The 22346-nt window shown below is 37.2% G+C and overlaps 2 protein-coding genes across 5 annotated transcripts in view; one reads left to right on the top strand and one right to left on the bottom strand.

Moving 5' to 3' along the window:
- Positions 1 to 4940: 4940 nt before the first annotated feature.
- Positions 4941 to 10149, bottom strand: LOC112559200 (microtubule-associated proteins 1A/1B light chain 3A-like). 2 transcript variants are annotated; one of them, XM_025230231.1, is made up of 4 exons: positions 9855 to 10149; positions 8265 to 8320; positions 7543 to 7649; positions 4941 to 6440 (listed from the first exon to the last, which is right to left on the bottom strand). In XM_025230231.1, the coding sequence occupies exons 1-4, from the start codon at positions 9898 to 9900 to the stop codon at positions 6281 to 6283; spliced, it is 369 nt and encodes a 122-aa protein (XP_025086016.1). In that variant the 5' UTR covers positions 9901 to 10149; the 3' UTR covers positions 4941 to 6280. The 2 variants fall into 2 exon arrangements, with proteins under 2 accessions (XP_025086016.1, XP_025086017.1); XM_025230232.1 differs by lacking the exon at positions 9855 to 10149 and adding an exon at positions 9693 to 9786.
- Positions 10150 to 12322: 2173 nt separating this feature from the next.
- Positions 12323 to 22346, top strand: part of LOC112558808 (B-cell CLL/lymphoma 9-like protein) — a 46478-nt gene continuing 36454 nt past the window's right edge. For 2 of the 3 annotated variants that reach the window (XM_025229494.1, XM_025229488.1), the window contains exon 1: positions 12323 to 12438. The gene's annotated coding sequence lies outside the window, so the exon portion shown is untranslated. Of the gene's footprint in view, positions 12439 to 19328; positions 19956 to 22346 lie in introns of those variants that run through there. The other variant, XM_025229489.1, reaches the window with a different exon arrangement.

Here is a 22346-nt window from a genome sequence, read left to right as displayed (position 1 = left end):
TTTTCATTTGGTAATTACCTTTATTATTTGACTAATTACATATGTACAATTTACTAAATCCAGTTACTTCAAGCATAAATATAATCAGGTTGTCACTCCTCACATTGTTTCCATATTTAATTAAAAGATTATAGCAAATTAGGAGAATGGGAGAGCTTTTTGCTTTCAATTTCACATTTTTACACCTCATGGTATTGACCAATCTAGCTACTTGTTTACATGAGTAGTATGCAATGAGGTAACTGGAGCCACAATCACCTGTAAGAAAATGTATATGCAGTCAATCTGTTGAAACACTGTGATTGCTGTACATCAGATTGCTAAAAAAAAGGACATCCGAGACTGGCCTCCTAAAGATTTGTAAAGTCATTTAAAGCAAGATAAGTCAGCTCCTGCAGGGTTCCCAGGTCCTTGCAAGGTCCTTTTAAGTCCTTTTATATTGAATTTTCGCCAAAAGGCCTTTTAAGTCCTTTTATTTGCCATGCGGTCCTTTCAAATTCTCACACAGGTCCTTACATTTTCTCTGTGACCCTTTTAAGTCCTTTTATCGATAAAATATTACAACAAATTTATTTCCGGAGTAGACTTTGGCGCAAAATACCGACGAATTTTTCGCTGCATTGCTTTTAATCACATGACTACCCAGTCTCGCTCGCGGCGGGAACGTCCGTTTCGGCCTTTCGCGAGTTCACTCTCGTCGTGTCGACCACATTTCTTTGTCTGCTTAACATTTGAAAGATGCGGGGAAGTGCTCTTTTCAGGAGAAGTGGCTAAAGGAAGACAAGTATAAAGACTGGTTAATAAAAGACTCGAGCAATAAACATTTGGCACGATGTGCTGCCTGCAAAATATCTCTGAATCTTTCATCAATGGGCGAAAGTGTTCTGAAACAGCACATGGTTACCGAAAGACACCAAAGGCAAATAAAAGTATTTCTGAAAGATGCGCGCTTTTGTGTAACTGATTACTTTCGTCATCGAGAACATCCACAGCCCGCTCAAAAATCAGACGGCACCGACCAGCTCTGCAAGTGTGTCCAGTAAGTTGACAATTATTTATCTTTAGCGATTCATTTAGTTAACGATGTGGGTACTTAGAAAAACACATTAAATTAAAGCGTGCATAACATTTTGCGGTTTTTTTTCCATTCTTTATTAAGCCTATCGTCTAATTTACGGTGAAGCCAATAGCTTAAAGATCAGTAAATAGCAAAGAATTATTTAAATTAAAAAGTTGAGATTTTCATTTTCTCATGATTCGAACTACAAATAGAGTTTTATACAATCACAAATCTTACTACAGCTTTGCTGCAGAAAATTGATCTGAATTTTTGGCATCTGATCAGGAAAGATTAAAAAGAAAGTATAATTAATAATGTATGCTTATTATCCTATTTACCAGCAAATACATTATTTTTTGGATTTTTAAAATCAAACAATTTAACATTAAAGCTAAATCAGTTAGCTGAAAATAACTTTCATTTTCAACTATGCTGCCATCTTTATACTTTAACTTAGTTTAGTATTATTTATATTATCATGTCATTAATTATTGCTTTTTGAAACCTGTCTTTTATTCAGACAGAACATAATGTTTACAGACATAATGGTAACTTAAATGTTTTCTTTGAATAGGTTTCGTGATGAGCAATGAACGATTGAAGGCAGAGATCCTGTGGACTCTCAAGATTGTGGAATCACACTACAGTTTCAGATCTGCTGAAAAGTCTGCTGAACTGTTTCGACTTATGTTCCCAGACAGCCAAGTAGCTGCAGAATTTAAGTGCGGTCAAACAAAAGCCAGTTATCTAACTTCATTTGGGCTTGCTCCTCACTTTTCGAAATTGCTTCTGGACTGTGTAAATTCGTCGCCTGAGTATGTTCTTTTGTTTGATGAATCTTCTAACCATAAGACTCAAACTAAACAGCTGGATTTCCATGTTCGTTACTGGAGTGACAATGCTGTAAGGACTCATTACCTGACCTCGGAATTTTTGGGTCATTCCGCGGCCATAGACCTTCAACAAAAGTTCAGTAAGGTAATTAGCGAATCAAACTTCAAGCAAGCTAATTTACTTCAAATTTCTATGGATGGACCTCTGTAAACCTAAACCTTCTTGAGAAAATTAATAACGACATGATTACCAATCACAATGTTGGTTTGTTAAATGTGGGCAGCTGTGGACTCCATGTTATGCACAATGCATTTAGGCGTGGGTGCGAGGCTTCTCAATGGGAGCTTGAGTCATTTCTTACATCTGCTTATATCTTGTTCAGAGACAGCCCAGCCAGAAGAGAAGATTATATAAAAGTAACTGGTTCCACATCTTTTCCAGCCAAGTTCTGTGCTCACGATGGCTTGAAAACAATTCTGTTGCTGAAAACCAATTGTTATGCTTCCATACTTGGAAAAATTTGTCAAAGCTGCAATGGAGAAAAAAATAACATTGCCAAAGAACAAATCTTTTGATATTGTAAAAGCTGGAGTCTTATCTACCCCTTTGCTTTCATGTCGTCTGGCTTTCTTTAGTTTAATTGCCAGTATACTTGAACCTTTTTTGAGAAATACCAAGCTGATCAGCCTCTTCTTCCTTTCTTTGTTTAGACTTACATGACATTATGAAAAATCTGATGCACAAATTTATCAAGTCAATGTACTTAATAAATGTGAAACTGCCCTCCAACTTGTGCAGGTTGATATATGCAACAGTTCTAACCATGTCAATCTGAGCATGATCGAACTTGGCTTCAGGGTTGATAGACTACTGGCTGTAGCTAAGAAACAGTCATCAGTAAACGATGGAACTCTCATGGCCTTCAGAGCTGAATGCAGAGATTTTTTTGAAAGCAGTTGTTCTAAAATTGCAGGATAAATCTCCACTGAAGTACACCCTAGTGAGAAACATAACTTTCTTAAACCCAAAGACCATGGGGGAAAAGACAAATCAATACAAAAAATGAAAAGGTTTTGTTGTATTGCCAAGGTGTGAAAAGGTTTGATGATGTGACTTGTGACAAGGTATTGTCAGAGTTCCGTAATTTTTCTTGACAGTTCTGCAGGTGAGTGTGGTAGTAAGGCTTTTGACCCTATGACACAAAGACTGGATAGTTGGTTTTATGATGCCCTTGCTGGAAAAGCAGAGTTTCAGGTGTTGTGGTCTGTTGTCAGACAGTTACTCCTACTCTCTCATGGTCAAGCTACAGTGGAAAGAGGATTTTCATTCAACAAAGAAACAGTAGCTGACAATCTTAGTCAGACTGCACTAAAAGCACGCAGAGTAATTCTTGATCATATTCACAGTGTGGGAGGGGTGGAAAATGTTGAGATCTCCAAACCACTGATGATATCCGCTTCTAGTGCCTATGGCAGGTATGAACGTTACCTCTCTGAGCAGAAGCAGCAGAAGGAAACAGAAGAAAAGCAGGTCCACAGAAAGAGATTAGGAGATGAGCTGGTAATACTCACAAAAAGGCTAAAGACCACCAGTGCCGAAGAACGACACCTGCTGGAACTGGCTGACAGACATAGTTTCCAGGCTGAAGAGCAAAAAGTTTTTCACTTATTGAAAGATCTAACAACATGCGTTTGTTAGCCAAAGACAAGAAGAAGGAGATAACAAAGATTCAGTCAGACATTGATAGATTACAGGAAGAAATTAAAAGGTGTTGAATTGTGACATTCAGAATTAATGTTTATTTCAGTTTAAATAAGCCTGCACAATTCTGTACATGTATGCTATGGAACATGTTAAAAAACCAGAACTATTTAGAGGAAATTAGGTTGTGTAAAGAAATTGTATTGTTTAGTATTGGTAAAGCTGTAGGGTGACAAAGAATTGAATTTCATCAATGAAACTTTTGCTTATAGTAGATGGATTGCTTTGTCATTTTGTAATCTTAATCTTATGTGTATTAGTATATCATGCTGTTTATGTATATGTTTGCATGTGTTACATGTATGTGTAATAAGAATGCTTAAATAATATCTCAAGGTTAAAAATAAATGGGCTGTAATGCTTGACAGTTTCGACTCATTCCATCTTTGGTTTAGCATTAGGATCACACTCTTTTCATTCCTCATCTGATCCTCCAATCCTTGGCATTCCTTGTAGTCACAAGAAAATGTTTGGTCTACACATCTGTACAACACTAGTTGCCCTTCCGTATTCGCAAAAAACGCTCTTTTTTTCAAAAGTTCTTTAGAAACTTACTCTTTCTTGAACTTTGATCTTCTAGTACTACTGTGCATAGCTCTATTTCTATCTCTCTCTTCCCATTAGAGTGTGTGTGTGCGAGAGAGAGACACGTGAACTGACTTTTGTATTACACCAAAGAATGGCTTTCAGGTTTTGCAATTATTATTACTTAGATTTCTAGAAAACTTGGAACATTAACGGTGTATGTTATCAGCGCGCTAAGGACACTTTTTAAGTTATCTAATCTAAATATGGCAGACAGGCATCAAAATTAACTCTTTTGATTATTTATTACTAGAAATACATGTATTTGAGAACATAGAGAAGACCACAGATTCATAAATAATACATCTTTCCGACCACACAAGAGAAAAACTTAAGCATTGATGACTGTCACTTACGTCCTTTCGAATGCATGAAAGGTCCTTTTAAGGTCCTTTTTTGGCACCATCCCTGATCCCTGGGAACCCTGTCCTGCATAATTCAAAAGTTGATAGACTTTTTAAATTTTATGAAAATCTGCTCAGGAATAAATGATCTGATGACAAAAGAAGTATCTTTAATAATAAATTGAAACTGCATGAATATATCTGAATTAAATAAAAATTGAAGTATCCAACTTTAAAACTTCCAGATGAATGATATTCAAAATAAAAGCATAATTATTCACAACTACAATCATTAAAATTGAACAACATCCAAGAGTAGAAAAAATTACCTCAAAAGAAGAAGCCAACCCACACGATGTATTTTTTTTGTTTTTTAATATGTACAGAAAAACACTTTCAAATTTTATATCATGGACGAGCTATGTCAAAGTCTGCCATGATAGTCATTCAAAAGTTATTGCCATTCACAGCCATTCCCACCATGCTAGATTTTGCTGTCTATGCCAGATGGTTATCTGATACATCCCACTTGATTATATGCCTTATACAATTATAAATGTTATCTGTACAAAAAATTGCTCACCCTGCTTGTGCAGCATAAACTTCAGAAACTGGTTATTCTTAAGTTCCATTACTAAGTGAATACTGACATGGGCACAAAAACATACCCATCACAACTAATCCATGTATGTTTGATGTTATCACAAAAATGGAAAAGCAAATCACAACTTAGCATGCTGCATTACCTGCTAGCTCCCATTGTCATCTTGATAAATAACTCAAATTTAAAATGTGTTGAATAAACTCTCCAGCACCTTAGTTTTTTAAGTCATGAAGACACTTGACAATGCTTTTTTTTTAACACTAGTTATACATTTCTTCCACATAACCATAATAAATCTGCCACTTTTTTCATAGCACAATTAAAACCTTGACTTCTAACACTGAACCTGGAACTTAATGATGGATGGGCATGTCTCCAATTATTAGCTGTATTACTAGCGTTGCACCACAAAAAGTAAGACAGCAGCAATTTAAGGAATAAGACTTTCAGCAGACATGCAGCTTTTAAAAGAAACTTTAGTGAAAAATCTCTGCAAGAATTCAAACTGAAAATGCTGTGGAGAATAAAACTAAGAAATGTGCATGGATGGATACCCAAGAACATGCAACGCTTGAAGTACTCAAAAAAGTCACTCGAGACACACAAATGCATTCCTGACATCTAGAAAGCGACCAAAAGTGAATGGATGTTAAAGTCAAAAAAATGTCATTGACAGCCCAAATTTGATCAATAATGTTTATGCATTTCACTTCTTTCATTTTTGGACATTTTTGTTGGTAATCTGTAAATTTGTTATGACTGCCAGGGTTATAATTTTCAAAGCTATTAATTTTTGTATTTAATAAGCATTTATAATTTACTTTGTTATTTTTAAACAAAGCCAAATCACAGGTGCAGAAATTCTACCACCACCCTGTACCTCAAAACAAAAACATATACAGTCATGAATCAAAGTAAAACAAGGTATAGGCATTATGTAATCAGTGACCAACATCCACAAAGAATGTGAAACATATTTTCATGAAATCTTGAGTTTTGTGAACACTTCTAAGAGTCTTGTACACACCAATGACTTCCCAACATGTGAACTTACTCCCTATATACAACAGCATATCACAATGTAAATTAAATTTAACCAAATGTTTCCTGTGAGGCATACACAACATAAAGGAAACCATCTTCATCTTTTTCACGGTCGTAGACTTCAGCAATAGGGGTAGTGTTGCTGACCATGCTCCTGTTGTTGACCAGCAAATAAAATGCTTGATTTGGGTGCAGCTGTAGCCGTCGCCTGATACAACATAAAGATTTATAAAGTTATTTGTCTTAAACTTAAATGAATACTTTGCGAATACCACCAAACCTGCGTATTAAAGATACACTCAAGACTAAAGAATAAGGCCAAAAAGTATCGCTCACACGCACACAAATAAGATACATATCAATACAATTTTATGAAGTGTCATCATTTTGTCTTTCTCTTTGCTTCTTTTTCTACATTACCTGCATAGTTACAATTGCATGTTCTAGTGATCTTGAGATGTGCCCATACTACTATAGTTGCATCTAATTTTACCATGGTCAGGACAGCTTTATCAGGCCTGGTTATCTGCCTAATTTTATTTCACATTTCCTCACTGATCATTTGTAAGAGATATGCAACAGTATCCCTGTAGAATTCCATTGCACCTATACTCTATTTCTATGGTCTGAGTCTCTCACATTCAGAAAACATGTAGATGACCATGGACGAAATCAACCTGATTTTGCAATTAAAAAAGAAAATGCTGCCATTCTATTGCTGTTACTGTCTGCTGCAGTATTCTGGAGATCACCTCTGGATATCAGTCTTTGTCCAAAACAACAGATCTAAAATTTTTTAAAATGCGATTGTATCAACGCATTCAACACCGGGAACCTCTTGTTTTCCCTCTATAACCTCAACAATTGGAAAATCATAAGCTGATGATTGTCTGGCTTCCAGTTCTGACCAAGCCTCATTGTCTTTTCCAGACTGAAAAGTTATGGGGAGGGATAAAGGGTAAAGGTATAACTAAAGAAAATGCAACTGATGACCTATCATAATACTATGACTCATATGTGCATATATGACTTTTATATATACACACACACAAAAATATATGTACTATGACTGATCGACATAGTGTTGATGTTGTACATTGATTATGATCTTTAAGAACAGCAACAGACAACTTTTTCAAAGAATTCATAATGCTCATTCCTAAACACAAAAGCAAGCACCATAAATACCGACAAGAAAAACCACAAGCACCCAAGAAAACAGTACTACTTCCAATAACAATGGTCACATTGCATAAGAAAAACAAAAAATGGATATCATGTGTATGTGGGTGTAAAAACGAGAAACTGACCTGATGATTTTGACCAGCTCACTCATATTTACATTGTCTGGTACCAAGAACTTTGTCTTGTCTAGCATAGGAAGGTTTCTCTCGTGCTCGTACCGCTCAATGATCACCTGGAATATAGATACCCATGTAATTAACCTCGATCATAAATTTTTAACAATGTAGGCAAACTTCTGAAGATGAGTTACTTTTCTATCTGTTCTTCTATAAGGAAAGGTATCCAATTTGTTATCTTTTAACATTTTCTATTCTTGAATCCAAATAATATTTTAATAAGCAAAGTGCATTACTAATGTTTCGCAAAACTTGTTCCAGTAACACTTAATTCTCCTAATAAAATATCATTGTGAATAAAGATATTTTACATTTTTTGTAAATCCCAGCACTGACTTTTAATCACACACACAGCATGCTCATTCAGAATAACATCATATGAATACTCATGAGGGAAACATTTTTGAGAAAGGATGAACATAGCCCTGTAAATTAATCAGGAAAAACAGCTCAGTACCAAAAATAACTTACAATAAATAAGTAAATTTTATTAGTCATGGACTCTGCTGTCAAAAAATATTTAAAAATTCTTGCTTACTCACATTTCTACTGGCGCAATTTTTTTTAACAAACAGAAATCATATAAGACTTAAATATACTAATAAATATTTTGGAAAAAGCCACAAGCCACATCGAAAACTAACTGTAAAAAAATAAGAAAATGTTCAAACCGGAATTTTGTCTGCATGCTGATTCCGAATAGCCTCCACATCCTTCATTCGCTGAGCTGTAAAAAAACAAAACAAAAAAACCATGACTTTAACAGGGCTTCTGCTTACGCACAAAATTGTGTACAGTATGCATTAAAAGTTCGGAGGACCCCTTCAATTTTCGTCAATGGGGTCCCATTCAAATTTGGGCGAAGAACAGGCACCCCTTAAAAATCTGAAGAAGGGGTCCCTGGGACTCCAAAGAATTTAGCCTTAGCAGAAGCCCTGCTTTAAAGAAAAATGCCAATGCATTATTTTTATTTTAAGTCAGTCTTCAGACAACCTGTTGCAGTGGTATCTTAGTTTTCTGATTAGTTTATACTGGTCTTTTTTTAAAAACTAGTGCTAGCAAAAAAGAACTCAGAACTGTTCAGTACATTTTGACTTGCTTAATTTACTCTGCTGTTTTTTATTTAAAAATAATTTTTTTTATATAAAGATTTAATTTTCAAGTTCTTAGATGGGTTGGAAATGTTACTTTCTGCTGTTTGTCAACAATTTTCTGATGTAGATAAATGCAAATGAACCAAAACAATTCAGTTTGCATTAGATGATGATGTCATCAAAACTGGATAAAAGTCTATTACAAATAATAATAAATAATGCAAAATTTTTAAAGAAAAACTCACACTCCTAAGGAGTATGCTTTTAGCACATAAGAACAAGAACAAAACATGACAGCATATGGGGGACAGGAAGACAACATATGAGCAATAAAACATAAACAACAGTACTAATGTAAAATAAAATACAGGAAACGCAAAGAGGAACCAATAAGAAGAACAAGAACTGAGAGTAACACAATATTGCAAAAAGAAGGGTGTGAAAAAGGACTAGCATGGTGGGAAGGAGTGTTAGGAGTAGTGTTTACAGAAGAGATGTGTTTTCAGTGCACTTTTAAAGGATTTTGTTGTAGTGGATAGGTGACGGATATGGAAAAAAAGACAGTTAATGTACAAGTATGACATTTTGATAAACAGTGAACAGAGAGTGATGAACTGTGTGGGAAATCTCCTAAACTCACATATATCACATTTTATTTATTTCTTTATTTATTTTTCAATACATAATGATTGCAAAGATTATAATTTCTTCTAGAGTGAACCATGAAATATTTGGTAATCTCGCTACGAGTTTCATTCAATGTTAGAATGAGTTTTTAGATGGCAGTTTATCTATATACTTCAAAATCCTATTTTGATTTGTAAGTTTCGACAATGTTTGTGACTGAAATAAAAAATACACAATCTAAATCATACAATGATATACCTGAAGATTTCAGTATTTGGATTTTGTTTTACATATCAACCGCTAACATTAAGGTGTAGGGCCCAAAGTGCGCCAAGGACTGTCAAATAGTTAAATCAGTTATCTTATGTATTAGAATACCTCTGGAAGAAGTCATCTAAGTCGCACGTTAAATCATTTCACGTTCTCAGACATGAATGTGATCAGAAGTGAAACTGAAAGATGATGTCATTTTTCATCGATACATTCACCCAACTATCTAAGTCTTCAAGCTCTTTCCAAAATTACAACTCATATTCTTACCGAGGCTTCTTCGTTCCTTAAAAGGATGCAATGTTTGCTGCGTCATTAGGAATAAACTAATGAGACTTTAAATGTAGAAAAAGAACCCACAATAAATGAACAAAACAATGCCTTCTCGTCCTCCGGATGTTTACGTCGAACTTCGTTCTCCGTCGGATAAATCCGTAAATGAAACACCGAGTATCTAGTTTAGAGAAAACTTTTCAGATAATTTACAAATTTTTTCAACGGACAAGGATAACTAGAATTTCGTAGTGAAATTAGACTTTGTATTTATCTAGTTTTACAGCATATCCGGAATTGTAAAGAACCCAGCTCCATTCAACAAAAACGTGTTTCCGGTTTAATTTTGAGGCCAGGTTAGGGGTTTATAATCACAAAGAAGCTGTTGTAAAGAAGAAAAAGCATTGCCTTTAGAAAATGATTAGCTCGATTGTTTTAAAACATAGATTTTGTGAATATTTTTTGCTTTCTTTATAGTTTTTAAATAAAATCGAGAACAACGCATCTAGCGAATAACCCATTTGGCGCCCCAAGACACGTCGACGCGATTTCACTAGAATCAGGAAACGGACGTCTCTATAGAGATTTATTGTAGATACAAACAGATTTCTTGTCTATATGACGTTTTTCTTTAAAACGAGTAAATTCAAATAGTTTTCAAGAAGTTTGAAATACTTAGCCTTCTCTCAAAATTTAAGCGTAAGTAGAAATCCAAAAAGGGAAATATTTCTAACATGCAATTTACCTTCTTCCACGTCGGTAGCTATACGTATAACGCTATCAAAACACTTGTGAAACCAGCACGAAAATCATTAAGGGCACTCGTATAAATTGTTTTTGACTGTTGTGAGGTAAAAGCAGTTATAGAATATCCCTTGAAATGTGCATGCTTGCATGTGCTATGTGCACGTGTTGGTGATAGGGATTTATGACTTTTTCGCGCAAGTGCGCGCATGATTGTCAAGATTGTTTTTGTCAAGATTGCTGTTAACTAGCTGGTGGTACTGCGCTGGTCTTTTGCTGTCTGTCAAGATGAGCCTGCAAACAAAAATTTAAGATCTTTTCTCTCCTACCCTTAGTATTATATTGTCGTCACCTACGTCAGCGGTGTCAAGTTTTACACCACTCTGTTCCAATGACAACCCGACGTGTTTGGCGGCACAGTAAACGAACCATTGAAGTTCCAAGACTCAACTATTAACCTATTGAACCAAGTATACACGGAGTACGTGTTCTTATTGTTTGATCTGCTAATAACACGTGTCAAATCCAGATGCGTAGACCTGCGAAGTCGCCGTCAGCTTTTGACGGTAATATACGTTATGATTGTGAATTGCTTTCGCGATCAAACGTCCCGGATGCGGATGCCATCGCTCATGACAAAGATTCGCTTGCTCGTTCGCCGCTCAAGGCAGACGAATGGTTAAAGTTGACATGTCACGCACACGGATGTCTCGTCGGCGACCGCCTGCTGAAACGCCAGAGATGGGTCGGAGGTCCGCCCTCGGTTGGCGGACAAAAGAAGTTGGGAAGACGCGCTGCGTGGCGCCCCAGTGAAAGCAAAAGGTTAACAGCGATCAAGCATAACATAGAAACTCGCGAAACCCTTGACTAACTTCCAGTCTAACAGACGTTGAGCCTTCGATCCAGGGTGTAGAACCACCCTATTAAAGAAAAGATGACAGCATTATCACCTCTAATAAAAGCAAAATGATTTGTGTTATATATATATATGTCGATCCGTACCAATAGTTGCAATATTCGCATAACCGAGTAATAATTTAACACAAGGTGTCTTGAAAGCATTTATTAATAAAACCATACATGCATCCATGCGGCTTTATAAAAGTTTTTTGTTTTTCTGTTTAGGCCTGTTCATTCAGTGAAGGAGAACTAACCACATATTTGTGATAAAAGTTCGTGCACTAACTTAACTGCTTTTTGTCCATGCTTGACTTACGAAGTTAACTTAATTTACATTAAAAAGTGAAAAAATAAATGCAACAGAAAGGCATCATAGGTCTACAGAAGTTTCAATAAGAAGCTAACACAGTTTCAAACAACGCTAAACTCAACAATGCCTTTTATTACTTTGCTTCTATTTACGAACCGACCAACGGCATCTTCTTTGATGTCGGAAAGGGCAAAAGGTCGCGCGGTATGTCGAGCATGCTGGAAGCGATATTCATTCATACCAAGAGTCATGAACTCAATCACTACTTCATATTCCTCTCGATCGGTAAGTTTAACTGCTCTTCCTAACGTGTTGAAAATACATATAACTTATTAATGCTTGTTAACAAATATTTTGCGTACGTAAAGGCTAAGTAAACAGCTAAAATATTTAGATAATCATTTGATTTTAACTAAGAGGCCTTCGAAAGTTTTCGTTTCGTTTGCTTTTCGCGCCTAAGTGAACGAGGAGGAAGTTGACCAATCATATCATCCTCAGTTGGTCACATGTTAAGGTCATCATTCCTGTCCAAAACATGGAGGTCATGGTATACTATCGAAGACGGTGATGAAGTATTCTTGTTCTTTATCCTGTGGTTTGATATATCCTTGCAAAGTATCTGCTGGGGTAAGTATTCCTTGATAGTTTATTATGTTTATGATGTCCTTCAATCAAATCGTTCGGATAATATTGCTTCTAAGTGGGTCATTTACAGTGAAGGGTAGCAGCACGTTCGAGAATTGATTTGGGTATGATATTTATTTATCGTATTTAAATTTTTGTTCGTATTTCTTCATTTTGGGGATGGTCATGTTTGATGTTTGCCATACAAAATATCTGATGCATGTAATGTAGGTAATCCTTATTACCTTTGAAAACGTCTTGTAGTGTGGCGAGTTCGATTATTTTGCACTCCGTTTTCTTCACGCTATAATAAGACGGGAGCGTGCGAGCGAGCCAGCGTGCATTGTTGGAGGCACCTTCCGCCTACTGTACCCATTCCTTGGAGCGCTACCTCGCAAACCACTCGAAGCACTGTACACATAGGGTATGCTCACATTGCCCGTTGGACTTGATGCCGCAAAGCACATTTACATAGTTTTGGCACTATGAAGCTAAATCACCGACGTGGAAGTTTGTGTGGCAAATGCAAGGATGCCTGCCATTCCGGTTTCAGTAGCTTCTATTTCAAGTGCAAGCATCGTCTTGATATGATTAAATATTAGGAATATCTGAACAAGGAAGAATTAATGCAGACGTGGATGACTATAGCAAATGTCTTTGTCAGTAAATAGCATTGGCGGTAACTTATGTTTTGATTCAGAATATGTGTTAATTCTCATGGTATTAACTATTGGGGTTAATTAAAAATAATGTTTAGATTAACTTTTATCAGCTCTTTGTAATCAAAGGATCCCCATTAACTGTGTGGAATTTTGCTTACAAAGGTTTAGTAATGGTCAGCCTGCGTTTACATTTAACAGTATTTTGAACTGCATTTTTTTAATGGTAATTTTAGATTGTGTCATTTGAGCGTTTTGAGCAAATAAGTCCAGCTTTTGACATTGCACAGTTATTTATCATCATTACTTTAAGTAAGGTATGTTAACATAGTGTGAATTGGCATTTTGAAACCAGAGATCTTAGTAAAACAAATCTGTTCATGCGCTTAAGTCATCTATAAAAATAAGACAAGTTTTTATAGTGCTTGTTCTGCAGGTACTAAGTGCATTTATTCAGCCATGTACACTATTCATAAACACGATGAACATCCTGCGTTCCAGCTGCGATAATTATTACACCTTCATTAAAATAAAATGATACCAAAATGTACCATGTTTACAAGTAGTACTATGGTGACATCTGCAAAGTTTTAGTTACTGGAGATGTAGACAGATAAACATCAAAGGTTTTAAGATTCCTTTTGTTATTTTTAAGTAGATATTGCCGTATGACATAAGTTGTCAGTTGTGAATGCTATGTGGTCTTATGGTATTACTGTTGGAGATTTGTGTCTTCTTACTGGTAAAGAGGCGATTTCAAAAATAGAAATGTGTGATTTGGTACTTATGTGTTCTGGTTTATATATGGAATTCTCTCTTTTAGTGTTTATTGCACATCTTTCTGAGTTATTTAAAAAAAAACAACTAACGCTACAGTTTTGTGAACAATTAATTTTACTGCTTTTGAAGAATTTTATGCAAAAATTAGTTTTCACAGATTTTTGTCACTTTGTATATCCCTGTGGGATTAACAGTCTTTTTATTAACCATAAGCTTTTTTTCAGTTTTAAAAACAAAATAGTATATACACAAATCTTTATCCCGATGCATAATTTTTTTGTGATCAAATGCCCCAGATGCGGAAACTTTATTATTACTTAGTGACATACATTTTATTAGAAAAATAATTCAAGATATACAGTGTTCCCTCGTTTATCGCGGGGGATCGGTGCTATGATCAGCCGCGATAAACGAATTTCCGCGAAGTAGGGATATACATGCAATAATAATATATACATGTAAAACAATATCATGTGAGTTTAAAGTAATATATTAATCATGGTATTAATACAGTACAATAACAAATTAGTGAAAAAAAATATAACTGTACTCAGAGAAACCCAAAAAACTGATGCGAACTGGCTGCGAGATGGGAGATGACAATCATGGCTCATCGCTTACGCATAGCAATGGATTTCTCATACACAATTATTTCTTTCTTTCTACAAAATAACCATGGTATTTTAATAGAAATACAAATATAGCTACATTTTTCGTCTTTTTCCTGTTGAAATATCTATGGTATTTTGTAAAATGATAATTCGCAGCGCGGAAGTATCCATCGATACTTCACTGAAAAAAAACCGCGAAGTAGTGAATCCGCGATATATGAACCGCGAAGTAGCGAGGGAACACTGTACAACATTAATCACTGTAATACAATTTCTATAAGAGGTCCAAGACAACTTTTTAAAAATTCAGAAGAATAGGCATACTGCTGCATATGTTTGGGTGTGCTGCAGTCAGAATGCTTAGTTGGCAGTGTTTGGTGTTGTGCTGTCCTGTTCTTTTCTTATCATTGTTTGGTCAGAATGCATGTGAATCAAGGAATAATCTGTGAGTGGGTTTGGGGTTTTTTTGGTGCAAAAAATGTGGTTGGAAAGATGCCACATCTCAGATGGGGAGACTGAAGAAAGGAGGAGGGAATTCGCAAGGTAGACAGTTCATGCATAGATTGCAAAATGCTACTCTGTTGCCAAAAACCATTCTTTAGGCTTTGGGATAAATATCTAGCTGCAAGCTCCATGGCAGACAGGCCATTTTTGGGAAACCAAAGGCATGACTCTGCCACAAGAGCCTTACCTGTGTACATGAACAGCACAAAATGCAATTTTTTCAAGCTTTGTTAAGTCCTTGGAGTGGGATTTGTCTCCAACCAGACCACGCATAGTTATAGATGTATTTCTTGCTGATGAGCCCACTTTCCATGGTTTCTGTTCTCAGAAGGTATGGGGTAAAGAATATATTTGTGGGTCACCCATGTGGTCATTGCCTGAAGCAATACCAGATGGCATGTGAGTTAGTTTTTTTGAATGAGGCAACCCCAAGTGGTGATAGTGCTGCGTGATGCAATCAGCCTCAGTGAAAGGTGTGTTGTGTATGGCTAAGGCTCTGGCAATAATGCAGAATGTATTCTGGGAGAATGTGGCGAGATCAGTGTCACATAGTTCCATACCGCCATCAGTGTGGTGTCTGCAGATTGTCTTAAACGAAATCAGGATTATAGGAATTAATGATTCTATCAGTTTGCATTAGTACTTTTTATTTCCTAGCACATTAGGTCATCGTTCGATATTAAATGGCATCAAGATCTTCTGTGAAGAGAGATTAACATGAACTGGTAGACTGAAAAAGAAATACATTTAGTACATTGTCATAACACTCTGTATCAGGAAAAGACATTTAGCTCCAACCTTCTTCTAAATTTGACATTTACTTTCTACTTAGCCTTCTGTTTTGTGTACTCTTACTTCTGGAATTTTATTTTAAATAACATAATTTCAGTTACATTTATTAAAATATTAATAAGCAAGTTACCCCTCACATCATTTGCATTTAACTGATTGTTTTAGTCAGGTTAGCCTTTAAGGTGTTATGATTTTAGATATCCTTTTAGTATTCCTATGGCAGTTTTTTGGTTGTTTGAAATCACAAAAGACAAATGTACTGAGCCTGCCATTTTCTTTACTTTGCATAAACTTGTGAGGGTCTTTGGCTCATATGATCAGCACAAAATCACCCCCCTTTTAACAGTTAAGTTTATTATGTAGTGTCTGGTAAATTAGTAATAGATGTGTTTGTAGTATTCATTATTTGTTCGTGCTGTGCTGTTTTAAGATTGATGTGGATAGTCAATGCATGGAGACATTCACACAGGAAGCTTTGGTGATTGTCACAACTCTGTTGATAAACCATTTTGCTGTTTTCAGGGTAGGATTGAGGCCTGTGGCCTACTCTCGTGCATCCAGAAAATGTTTCTGCTTTCACGTGAAAGGGTTGGGTAATGTCTTAAAATAGAAATTTGCCAAATTACAAATCTTGGCAAAAAAAGCTTTGAAAGAAAACTGCTGGAAATACAATACTGAGTTCCCTGCTGATAACACTGTGATTGCCCCTATCTCCCTCTCCCATGGAAACAATATGTACTTCTGCAGTTGCAGTAGTTTGGGGTTGCTGGCTTTTGGAAGAGTTTCCCAAATTATTTGTGCAGACTTCTAAGATTTCAACACCCACAAACACACCACCCAGGGTAGCCATTGACAATACTTAGTGAAAAGATACCAAGGAAGCTTATTAAACTAGGTGGGAGTCCTGATAGCAGTTGATAAAGAAGAATGTATGAAGTTTTACTTATGTACAGTAAACAGTATTGTGGCTCTCAAGAACAACTGCTTGACTTTATTTAGACCATGCATGTGCACCCAAAGTAGCCCATCATTTTTTTAATGCTGATTTGTGAGAATCATAAAAGTACTATTTGAAATGTGTCTGCATTTGGTATCATATTATTTGACTGGATATGCTTGAGTACTGGTTTTCATGCCTGAATGGTGTACATGACTGAATGAGCATGCTTAATATCTGTTGAAATAGCACCTTACAAATGTTCATCATTATCATTAAGGTTTGAAAGTGCAACTGGAAATGGGTCCCCAGACAATACTGTAGGTAGAAAGATGTTTGCAGACAACTATTTAAAGTCAACGCTTCATACTTATCTCAACTTCATGGCAATCACAACATACCGGTCACATTAAGTGCCATAAATTGCAGATTGTTAGCAGTTAAAATGCTGTGATTAACAATACACACACATTAGTGTCACTACCTTTACAGCTCAGGTTATAAGTATATAAGGATCCAACCAGCTATAATAACTTATGCAATTAATGTGTTTAGAAATGAGTTTTTGAATCCTTTTAGTGATTATCATTTCTTTGTTGAAAGCAAGTCAGTTGACAGCTGGTGATACAATATTATTAATCGTCAATAAATAAGATTTTGTCATTAAGCATATTGTGTGGCCTCTGCATTATTTTAGAGCCATCAGTTTACTGGTTTTCATTCTTCAAATAATTTTCTCCCCCAACAAAAAGTTCAACACCTTCAGGTTTGCCCCAGCATAAAGTAGCGGAGCCTAGTGGTGGGTAGATGGCAGTTCAGGGCGCGCTGAATAAAGTAGAAGCGTCCCAAAGGAAGCAGCGACAATCGGGTGGCTTCTTCGTCTTTTGATGTAGTCGTGAAGCGGAGACGCCTGACACACCTGACCCAGCACATAGCAGTCGCCGCGCCGTAAAGATAGGACAAAGCCGGAGCTGTGGACAGGGTCGTCGAGCAGTCAGCCCCGACCAATGTGCTAAAAGGATTCTTTCGGAACAGGGTGAGGTATTCGAACTAGCTGGCGACACACCTTAGGGCTCCCCTTCCCAGGTCTTACGTCAGAAGGGTTCAGCACGTGTTGGCTAGGACAGGTGGACTGAACTACGGTTTCTCATCTGATATCCAGTCATTTCTTTTGATGCTTATTTGTCCAAAAATAGCAGTTTCAAAATATGTGGAGCAGACAGGTATGCCTCTCTGATGGTCAGGCTACACCCACACGCTTAAAATGTTACTGAACTTATCTTGAAATGCAAGATAAAGGCTGTAATTTTTACAGTGTAAAAATAGTAGGTCTTAAACACGTGCGAGTTCGGTGTCTAGGTCAAACTGCAGTTGTCTTTTAAATATATTTTCCTTCCTTGTTTCTCGCCCATCCACTCCTTCCTGTTTTCAACCAGGAATCCTGATAGGCTCCCCCAAACAAGTAAGAATTATGTTTGTGCAAGTCAATGAGATAAATCCTTAACAACAATAACCCATTCTTGGGACAAAACGACATAACTCGTTGGTCAGCGAGAACAGAATCGGAGCCTAAGGTCAGTGGTTCAAGGCTTGGGTGAGGCTTTGACTACCCACCGAATAACAGATTTATCAGGGAAAGTAAAAGGCGACGAGATGAGGAGGGTGGTTGGGTTTGTTCCGATTTCTGTGGCATAGACAAGGTGAGCCACGTATAGTTCATCGCCTCTTTTAGTCACGGACCCTTTAACCGTTACCTGACCTTTTAATCCGTGCTTTCCTGCCGAAAGTGTGAAGAGCTACGCGTTTTATAATGTAGGTTGATATAGTTAAGATGCATTTTCTTACTGTGAAGACTTTGTTTTCTTTCCTACATTCATGCTTGCGTGATTCTACTTGGATACATACTAAACCCGAGTACCTAGTGTTCTGAGTATATTTTCTTCTGTTTAGCGGAAAATTATGTAATTGGTTAGTGTCAGTTGTCACCAACTCTTGCCCATTATCCAGAGCTCTCACCTCCCCTCTCCACTTGCCGTGATAGAACCTTAGTTCCTGGCTCGGCGTTAAACACTAATTCTCCACCCCGCCCCTCTCCACACACACATTCACACAAAGGTGTGTACTTTTGAGTAAAACCTCAGTAGACTGACTTCCTGTAATAGGAAGGTGTTTGTAACTGAACTAATATGTAGTACACGTCGTTTTTTTAAATAGGAAATTATAGCTTATCAACTTAATTGAAATATTTGCGTGGGATATTTTAGCTGGTGACGATCATTATCCTTATTTTATGAAAAAATCATGCAACATCAATGTACTCAAAACACTCATCTCTTTCTCTCATTCATACACACACAGCCCAAGTTACATATTTTATACCCAGGTCATGTCGGAGTTTGCAATAATTAAGAAATAATCATATTTGACACCTGCCCTACAAAAAAGTTTGAGCGATTTGTTTGGGCGTCCAATGGCAGTGGCGACTGTCCTGCAGGCAGCCCGATTTGTGTACCTATTTTCGTGCCTTTTAAAGTTAGCTACAAAGCAGAAGCGAGACGGGCGTAAAAGGAGGATCAGAGATCAGGGGGAAGGTGTACGAGTGAGAAACTGGCGGAGGGGTGGTGGGGTGGGCGAGAGGAGAGAGAGAGCACGGCGGGGTTGAAATCAACACACACAGCAGCCCTTTTGTACGAGTGACTGGCTACGTGTAGAACTAAATCGGCGGCGAGCCCCGCACGCAGGCAGTGCCGGAGCGGTGGCGTGGGCTTGGATTAGCCGGTACTGATAGCAGTTGAGGTATGTCACTGACTAGTAAGGAGGGGTAGGTCGGGTGGTGGGGGTGGGTGCGAGGGAGAGTGTGACCCAAATCTCCTCGTGTGCACCATACAATATTTATAATCACCTTCACCCAGACCTGACTGATAGCTCTCCCTCCTGCGTTCCTCCCCCCCTCATCCTTCCCTTCCCCATCAGCACCCACCGCACGCTCCTCTCTCTCTCTTTTTCTCTCGGTCATTTCCTCGGCGCGTAGCTGACGCTCCCCAACAAACTCTTGCACCCCTTCAACTTCTTTCTTCGTGCTGTACTCGCGCCCTCTCCACTTGTGCCCGCTACTGTGAGGCGCTGTGAATTGAGGTCTATAACACAATCGTGATGGCAGCCATGGGAGCTTTTACATTGCAAGGAATACAGTCAATTAATACGAGTGTTAGGGGAAAGTGCTATACAGTTGAACAGGTAATTAATCTTGATCCTGGCCTTTTCAGTTGCTCCAGATTTGCTGCGGTATTGGTGTACAAGTGGTTGTAGGAGTCAAAAAGTCTTGTATCAGTTGCTTCTTACTCCCCCCTCCCACCAACTACTGTACTTTCGGTTGTGCAGGAAATATTCGTCGCTTACACAGCACACCGTATAAAGTCAGTATGCAGATTTTGTTTATTTTTGTTTAGATTAACTACGGAAATGATTAAAAATAAGTATATTCATCATTACCCATAATTATTACACAAAGCATTCTTTTGACCTGAGTTGAATGATGGGTTTAATAATAACAAAAATGTAACGGGTATGTTAATATTTTATATCGGTCAGCAGAGATAACAGTTTACATACAGATAATCTAGTACACTTTGACCTCGTGCACTTGAATGTGCAAGGCATACTTTGAAGATCTAATGATCCGAATATGTGTGTTTATTTGTCTTGTTAGCTTGATCCTTTTGAGAAGAGATAATAAAAAATGTAACCACTAGTTTTAGGATTACTTTTGTATAGGATTATTTAGAAAATACAGACTGCATACAACAGCAGTTTACATGAAGAAGATTACAGATTCTCACGAGTGATCATGTGATTGCAGTTTTTGAAAACCTTTATGAAACATTTAGAAATGAGCGAATTTGATCATAGCAAGTGAGACTGTATTCTCAACATTAGTTTGCAGTAAGTGGGGTCATGAGATTTAATTAGCAGTATTCTGGGGTCTGCCTTTAGTATTGACGGTGATGAATTTTGTGTAGTTGAGGTCGACTTTGATGTCCCAGGCTTTGAACGTTCATCAAACAGTGGCGACCTCTACTGAGCGCTCTGTGTGTGTTGTGTGTGATACGTGCATGGCGCCAGGTGCATGTGTATGATTATGAGTGAATTCTACATTCCTTGAACTATCCAAAAGTGGTCATTTCAAGTTCCTGTCTGGACAACCAAACACTTTTTAAAAACTAGAATTGCTCAAATATTTGTAATTTTATTGCTAAATTTTTGTTTTACTTTTACTGCTTTATTGCTTTTTTAAAAGCTATTTAGCGCCGTGTTGTCACCTATTTATCAACAGCCCACATTTATGCGTTGGTGCTAAATATTTGAAGACCTATGGAGGGGAGTACTTTTTTCGGGCACATAGCTATATCGTGTCGGGAATATTTGCTATAGTATTATGTTGTGGATTTTTTTTTAAAAAGCAGAAATCGAGGGAAAGTTTCAGTTAAATGACACTGATACTGCCTGCTTTCAATTCGTAAAATTTAATAAATGTTGAATGCAGAAATCGGCCAGTGAGCGCGAACGGGATTTGGATGGGGGAAGAGCAGGGGTAGGAAAGGTGCGCGAAAGACTAACGAGGGCCGTTGACGGTGTTACTACACACGAAAGGGCCATAAGCAGACATCAAGTGGAAGACGGGGGTCATACTCTTTCAGCTGTAGATGTGATTAAGCCCCTTGACAATATCATATCGTCTAGTTATCCATGCGGCGTTGACAAAGAGGTGCTGCGTATGTTTTTAGTGCTAATAGATCTCTCACGTGTTTGGCCTCACAACTTTTCTGCCATGGGAATAATTTAATTTCATGTGTATTAGTAATATTCATAGGTAAAATAACCACACAGACGCGTACACACATTCAGTCATGCCCACTTTGCTCAATGTATTGTCATATTACTCCTGTATGGTCGTTCTTTGTCTGTATTTTCTTTGCCAGGTGTTCAGTGAAGGGTTAATACTTGCAACAGTTATGTATGCTCAGCTATAAGGTGTCTTGATTTTTGTATTCATATGACTTGCCACGATTACAAATGGAGTGTCCACTGACATATCTTTTTTCACTGTGGTGGTATTGGTAATGATGAGTTTCAGTTCCATGCATAGGAGTATTACATCGGGTTTTTATCTGTATACTTCTGTGTCAAGCAGTCGTAGGTAAGCAGTCATAAGAATAAGTCTAGGTTCTTTTGAAGTGGTCATTAGATTAATTTAGTGTCTTTGCATTCTAGTAGTTCATCCCCCCACCCCCATATCTCACATGCACACACATACACATATACACATTGTTGCATCCCATTGACCTGCCCCTGCTCACCCCAGCTGTCTGTTCATTTGAGTATTGCAAACAGCTGTCTGCTTTCGGGCTATTATAATTTTAAGGAGTTTAGTGGTCACTTTAAATAAAAAACAAAAATATTTTTTCAGCTATTTTTTTGTCTATCTGTATAAAATTTGTGTGTATTAAAACTACACCTTTGCTGAATGTGTTCACCCTTTACCTTATATGGAGCAGATTTCTAACCTGTTTACCACCTTCATAGTGGGTCACTTGATGTTTACAATGTGTGTGTGTATCACATGAACAA

Source organism: Pomacea canaliculata, linkage group LG3 (assembly GCF_003073045.1).
Source record: "Pomacea canaliculata isolate SZHN2017 linkage group LG3, ASM307304v1, whole genome shotgun sequence".
Lineage (NCBI taxonomy): Eukaryota > Metazoa > Mollusca > Gastropoda > Architaenioglossa > Ampullariidae > Pomacea > Pomacea canaliculata.
This window is presented reverse-complemented; position numbering and strand designations above follow the sequence as displayed.